Source organism: Alosa sapidissima, chromosome 22, assembly GCF_018492685.1.
Source record: "Alosa sapidissima isolate fAloSap1 chromosome 22, fAloSap1.pri, whole genome shotgun sequence".
Lineage (NCBI taxonomy): Eukaryota > Metazoa > Chordata > Actinopteri > Clupeiformes > Clupeidae > Alosa > Alosa sapidissima.
Window position 1 is genome coordinate 8,735,354 of NC_055978.1, and position 7,500 is coordinate 8,742,853.

The following is a 7,500-nucleotide window of genomic DNA, read 5'->3' on the forward strand; positions in this document are numbered from 1 at the left end:
ATTTGTAAAAAATGTCACATGTAGCCATGCTTAAATTCTGCTCACTTCACATGTATTATATTATTATATTATCTGTAGGCCTATTCATCATTTTGAAGGTTCTAAAATATGACGATATGCTTCACTGAATCCTTCTCGTTTTCTTTCATTTGTCCAGCTAACTTTTCCATTGAAACTAGCCATTTATGATGGATTACACAGTCCATAGTAGGCTAGCCTACTAGACTGTTCTCACGTTGCAGCGCTTTACTTATATGAAGTAGCATTAATCAATATGAGGGGCAGAGGGGGATAAATGTTGTCCCACCCCCCCGGCGATGAAAATAATTAAGCAGAGGGAGGATATCAAGACCAGAGGGGGGGAAATCCCCCCCATCCCCCCTACAAATTGCACCCTGGGCCTATTCATTATTGAATGCTTACCTGGAATTATGTTTTTCCCTATTCTATTTTTAAAGCAGGCCTACCTGCAGGCATGTAATTGGGCTACAGGAATAGCATGTTTGAACAGCCACTGCACTAGTGGGTAATAATGCCTGATAACTTCAAAGCAGCAAAACAACTTTGCTACTTGGATTGCTTCAAAGAAACAAAACAACCAGGCAAATTAGCCAAGCAAACAAATTAGCTTGCTAGGACATTTGGGGGAAATACCGCTCTGAACTGGATGTTACAACAGAGATGAGATGCACTCTCTTTCATGTTGTGAATGATTGAGGTTGCCAACATTTTGTGACATCATCAATAGGGTCACCTGCCAAACAAAGTTTGGACTCTTCACACCAGGCTACAGTAACATTTACATTCATTCATTTAGCAGTAGCTTTGGTCCAAAGTGACTTACATATGTCAATTAAATTACAAGGGCCATTGTCCAACTCAAGGGCACAACAGTAGAAGCCAGGTATTTTTCAAGCTACTGCATGCTAGCTCCTTAACCCTCATTAGCTGACTTCAAAACAAAAGCTACCTTTCAAAATGAACTCTATAAACCTACAGTTTCACTTTTAAGAAGTTTCTCATTCCACTGACTGTGGTTGACTATCTCGTCCCCTTGGAATTATAAGGTTCTGTCTGCATTCTGAGTACTTCTGAGATGCTGAGCTTCAAAGTTTTACAATTCCACAGAGTTATACTGATACGTGGAACAAGCCTCTTTAGATATAATGTCCAGAAATGCTCACAACTTTATGTCAATAATCAGTTTTGACAAAAATGTCAGATAGTACCTTATGTATAAGTACAGTATAGTATAAGTATATATACTCTTTTGATCCCGTGAGGGAGATTTGGTCTCTGCATTTATCCCAATCCGTGAATTAGTGAAACACACACAGCACACAGTGAACACACAGTGAGGTGAAGCACACACTAACCCGGAGCAGTGAGCTGCCTGCTACAGCAGCGCTCGGGGAGCAGTGAGAGGTTAGGTGCCTTGCTCAAGGGCACTTCAGCCGTGGATGTGGGCATGTGGGCACATTTTTCCTTCTGGGTCGGGGATCGAACCGGCAACCCTTCGGTTCAACGCCCGAAGCCCTAACCAGTAGGCCACGGCTGCCCCCCAAACTAATATTATAACTTATAATTCTAAGGGGACTCTCTGATGCCAAGACCTGCTCTGCAAAAGAACGACCCCACAGCATGTGTACAGTAACAGCCAACACAACCAGGCCTTCAGATGACCTATGCGGAAGCATCCAGAATCAGAAGCTACACGGACTTGCAGTGCCTGCAGAGACCAGGCCTCACACAATGTCGAAGTGTGCCAGGCCAGGGGAGAGTGCCTGGCCGGATCAATCTATCATGCGTATCTGGGCATGTGGTTTTATTATCGCCTGGGTGACACTTCTGCCATGGCCGTGCTGAAATAGCTGTCACAACAGCGCCGTGTCGTCATGCTATATTACAGGGGCCCAAAGAGATGGGCTGGTTCAGAACAACAGTAGTGCAAACAGCAGAGGATAAGACAGTGACCAGGATTACACTGGACATAGACACTTTGGCAGGTGAGTATATAGCACCCAGGGTCATCAGAACCCTTGGTATCTTATTTGTTTGTTTGTTTATTTGTTTGTTTGTTTTGTTTGTTTGTAAAGACAGTCTTAATTGTTTACTCTCCTGAGTCTCCTGTTGTACTGTGACTTGCTTGAATATTGGGTAACACTTTATAATAACTACACATAATTCATCATTTATTAAGCCTTTGTTACTTATTAGTTAATGGTTTGTTCATTATTAGTAATTTTTTGTTCATACATAATTTATCATCAGTAAAGCATTTGTTCACACTATTATAAATGGTTTGTTCATAGTAAATAAGCCTATCCAAAAATATGTTTGTAAGTACATGATTTATATTTAATAAGTAATGAAACAACCACTTATAATGAAATCATTTTCTTATTATAAACCAGTTGCAAACTATTACAAAATGCTTTGTTCATCATTTGTAAAGCATTGTTCCTATGTTAATTCTCATAAATAAAGTATTTGTACACACAGTTATAAATAGTTTGTTCATAGTAAATAAGCCTATATCTAAAATATTTTTATGAATTATTGTTAATACTTAATAAATTATGCAATAATATACACATACACTAATGATTAGTTAGGGTGAGGATACATATTTTATAAACCACTTCCTAATACTATAATTCATGATTAACTCAGGGGTTACAAGTGGATAGTTAATGATATTTTGTGAGCTTATCTAAAGTGAGGACTTTCTATGCCTTGCAACACATTTTCAAATGAGTTGTAAAGATTACATTAACATTCATTCATTTAGCAGACAAGCGACGTACACATGTCAATTAAATTGAAGGCCATTGACATACTGTAACAGTGAAAGCTGGGAATCGAACCCCAACTTTTCAGGCTACTGCATGCTAATCCAGCTCCTTATCCACTACACTACCTTGGCCCAGATAGAAGCCCCTACAACTATGCAAGAGTTTCTGTTTTCTTCTACTACACACTGTTATTAAACATCTGTAAACTATTATTAAATGCTGTATTCTTCATTTGTAAATCATTATTCCTACATTAATTCTCATCTGTAAATCATGTTTACACACAGTTAAAATGGTTTGTTCATAGTAAACACACATATCTATATTATATTTTTGAATTGACCACTACTGGGTAATACCACTGGGCACAGGTAGTGTAGTGGATAGGGAGCCGGGTTAACATGCAGTAACCTATAAAGTTGGGGGTTCAAACCCCAGCGTCCACCAATGTGGCCTTGCCCTTTAATTTTATTGACATGTGTAAGTCGCTTTGGGTGAAAGTGTCGGCTAAATGAATAAATGCAAGTGTAAACTATAACTCATTTGTAAATGTGTTGCAAGGCATAAAACAACCTCACTTTAGATGAGCTCACAAAATATCATTAACTAACCACTTGCAACTCCTGAGTTAATTATTAATTATAGTATTAGGAAGTGGTTTATAAAATATGTATCCTTACCCTAACAAATCATTAGTGCATGTGTATGTAACAACTGTTAAATAATGGAAACATTACTTAATCAAAAACATATTATTGCATCATTTATTAAGTATTAACAATAATGTATAAACATATTTAAGATATAGGCTTATTTACTATGAACAAACTATTTAGAACTGTGTGAACAAATGCTTTACTGATGATAAATTAGAAATAACTAATGATGAACAAACCATTAACTAATAAGTAACAAAGGCTTAATAAATAATGAATTATGTGTAGTTATTATACAGTTTTACCGAATATTGTTCCTCACTTGTAAGTTACTTTGGATAAAAGCTGTGTGTGTGTTACGATGGCCAACATGAAGAGGTTTGCTGGGATTGTTTGTTTGTTTGTTTGTTTGTTGTATCCTGTGTGTGTGTGTGTGTGTGTGTGTGTGTGTGTGTGTGTGTGTGTGTGTGTGTGTGTTCTTGTGTGTGTGTGTTCTTGTAAGTCCCTTTGGATGAAAGCCTCATTTAAATGACTAAAAATGTTTAAATACAATGTAATTAACAACACTCAACACTAGATGAAGAAATAGCAGATGTTAAACTGTTAAATGGAAATAAGTACCTACAAGATAGCATGACAAACAGTGACTCTTGGATTGTTAGAACACAAGATAGATAGATAGATAGATAGATAGATAGATACTTTATTGATCCCCAAGGGGATCAATACACAACACACACACACACACACATGCACACACAGCATTGTGCACTTGAGCAAGGCGCTTAAACACACACAAACACACACACACACACACACACAAACACACACACACACACACACACACATACACACACACACACACACACACACACACACGGTTCTAAGGGCCCAGCACTGAATGCCCCCCCCGATAACGATATTTCCCCAATTTTCTAGCAGCGTCCCTGCACACGCACACAAACACACACACACACACACACACACACACACACACACACACACACACACACACACACACACACACCATTGTGCACTTGAACAAACCACTTAACCCCAAGTTACTCTGAGGACACTGGCCCTTGTAATAATTGACCTAAGTGGCTTTGGATGAAAGTGTCAGACAGATGAATAGCAAGTAAGGACAGAATGGACCCTGCTGTCTCCACTAAAAGGTAGAACTGCTTGGACAATGAGGAGTAAACAAATAGTCATATGATGTTAGGATGTGATAAATAGCGATCCATTTCTGTCTTCAGTGCAGTGCGCTTTAGCAGGACATCTGCAGAGATCACGGGGCCTCTCGTCTGTGGAGAATGTGCTGTGTTGTGTTGTGCTTCTCCAAACAGTTGTGGATGATTGGTGTGATATGCTTTAATGGGTTTCAGATGCACTGGCAGGGATTGTTTCCCATTAGAATCAATACAAGTTAACAGGTGCAGCACAGCTGACAAATATTTAATACTAATGTAATGTTTATTGTTGTAAGTTGTTTTGGATAGAAGCTACTGCTAATGTAATGCCAATGTAAACATAATATTAGTATTGCTGTGTAACATATACTGATTATCTGGAGTGAAGTGAAAATCTTGTTTGTTTGTTTGTTTGTTTGTTGTATCCTGTGTGTGTGTGTGTGTGTGTGTGTGTGTGTTTGTGTGTGTGTGTGTGTGTGTGTGTGTTGTGTCCTGGGTGCCCTCGTGTGTGTGTGTCAGGATGGCCCACATGAAGAGGTTTGCTGGGATTCCAATGTCAAAGGTAAGTACACTCTGTATGATTTATGTGTGTGTGTATGTGTGTGTGCGTGTGTGTGTGCGTGTGTGTGTACAGTACATGCATGTGTGTGTGTGTGTGTGTGTGTGTGTGTGTGTGTGTGTGTGTGTGTGTGTGTGTGTGTGTGTGTGTCTGTGCATGTGTGTGTGTGTGTGTGTGTGTGTGTTGTGGTGTATAAGAGGAGGGAGGCTACCTCACACCCTCACTGGACATTTCATGTCCTTGACGCCAGTAGGCAAAGTTCTGCTGTGGTCTGACTCACACAGCCATCCGTGACTTTTTACACTTCATAAGTCTTCACAATTACACAGCCAGACTGCCATCCTGCTAGCTAAGCCACTGACCAACTTCTGTGTGTTATTGGTCAAATAAGAAATCGTATTAAATCAAAATATGAATTACGGGTATGAATAATTATGGCCTACGCTGGATATAGAATGGATACACCGCTAGCTAAATCCACAGTCCCAAGGGGGATCTGTTTGTATCTGCCCTGATACAGTATATTGTGTTTAATTAAGTACAGCGGAACATCATGATTATCAGTGGGTTATCTGCTTGTATCTGCCCTGATATATTGTATATATTTAATTAAGTACAGCAGATTATCAGTGTGCAACATCATATTTATGCTATGCAATTACATAATCCTACGTGGAACCCCTAATCCAAACCAAAATCTTAATCCGGTCCCTATTCCTGTAATTTCCGACAATTAATAACATTATTACTCATTCTTACTCAACATATTACGCCATATTTCATGCAGTGTAAGCATTTAGCATTTGCATTTGTCAGAATGCAATTACACTATGAAAGGCTGTGTAGTGTGGTAGGTAGTCCTGACTGAGAGATATTATAATGATAGTGTGGAACGTGTACATTACATTACATAAACGATGAAATAGTCTACGTTTTGGGGGTAGCTGTATCTCCAGTGCCCATGGTTCCAGTCCGACCCAGGTCATTTCGTGGTCCCGCCCATAGCTCTTGACCACTCGCATCCTGTCACTCCCTTCCCTGTTCTGTCAGATTAACCCTTAAGCCAGAATGTTGGAAATGTAATGTTCTAAAGAATATCTGGGTTCATTGAATTAAACATGGAATTTTAGAATATCACATTTTTGCAGATCAGAATCTTCAGGTAGAATGTTCAAAATGCCCCTGCTAAAAAAGGCCCAAACTATGTATAAAAAGATATATATATATAAAAAAAAAATAGTCCACATTTTAAAAGGATAGATTCAATTTGTACAGTATGTGTTGTATATGTCATCCCTCTTGGTGGTCTGTGACCCCCTTCACCTCTCTTGTAGTCTATGAGGGAGATTTGCAGAGAGGAGGACTATATCTTCCTGGAGAAGCAGGGTGATCCGGACGCAGACGACCAAGATGCAGGCTTCTCAGACAGCGAGTTTAGAGAGAAGAGAGAGGATCGGGTGAGTGACTGCTTCCATATGCGGCCCACTCTCGTCTGCAAACACTCTGCTCTCTTCCTTCAGTTGCTTTCCCTCTGCTGATAGCAGGAATTCTGACTGCAAAACTGCTGCACTTATTGAACGAGATGTGAAATTAGATCTATTGTGACTTTGCTCGCAGACTGGCGTCAAATTGTGTTCTCACAACAATCATGCCATAATCTTAAATAGGCTAACATCATTCTAAGGTCGGCCAAGCAAAACAATGCTTTGAAAGCATCTGTTTCACTGGAAGGGCAAGGGGGTAGCAACAGGACACCAGCACAGAGACAGACAGATCTGGTGCTAGGGCTAATGTTATGAAAGTATTAAGATACAGGATATTTACAGGATAAGCCAACAGTAGTCATACCTCCATCATCAAGTTTGCAGATGACACAGTGATCTTGGGCCTGATTAGTAACAACAATGAACAGTTCTACTTGGATCAGGTTGATGAGGTGGCACAGTGGTGTCAATCTAACAGCTTGACACTGAATATCAATAAAACCAAGGAAATGGTAGTGGATTACAGAAGGCAGCAGCAGATCTACAGTTACACCCCACTAATGATCAGCGGGCAACCTGTAGAGAGAGTCACAAGTTTTAAATACCTTGGTGTCCACATTACTGAAGACTTAACATGGACTGTTAACACTCAATATGTTCTGAAGAAGTCCAGACAACGACTCTACTTCCTTCGTCAGCTAAGGAAATTCAAAGTTTCTACATCCATCATGAAGGCCTTCTACACTTCAGCGGTTGAGAGTGTTCTAACTGGTAGCATCATCACCTGGTATGGGAACTCCACAGTTAGAGATT

The 7,500-nt window shown here is 39.7% G+C and overlaps 1 protein-coding gene across 1 annotated transcript in view; it reads left to right on the forward strand.

Annotated features, from left to right (window-relative positions):
• Positions 1-1,923: 1,923 nt before the first annotated feature.
• The window catches only part of LOC121697519 (MAP7 domain-containing protein 2), a 16,327-nt gene continuing 10,750 nt past the window's right edge, over positions 1,924-7,500 (forward strand). The window contains exons 1-3 of the mRNA XM_042079061.1: positions 1,924-2,006; positions 5,164-5,206; positions 6,538-6,660. Coding sequence (XP_041934995.1) covers positions 5,165-5,206; positions 6,538-6,660 — 165 coding nt within the window. The 5' untranslated portion in view covers positions 1,924-2,006; position 5,164. The remainder of the gene's footprint in view (positions 2,007-5,163; positions 5,207-6,537; positions 6,661-7,500) is intronic.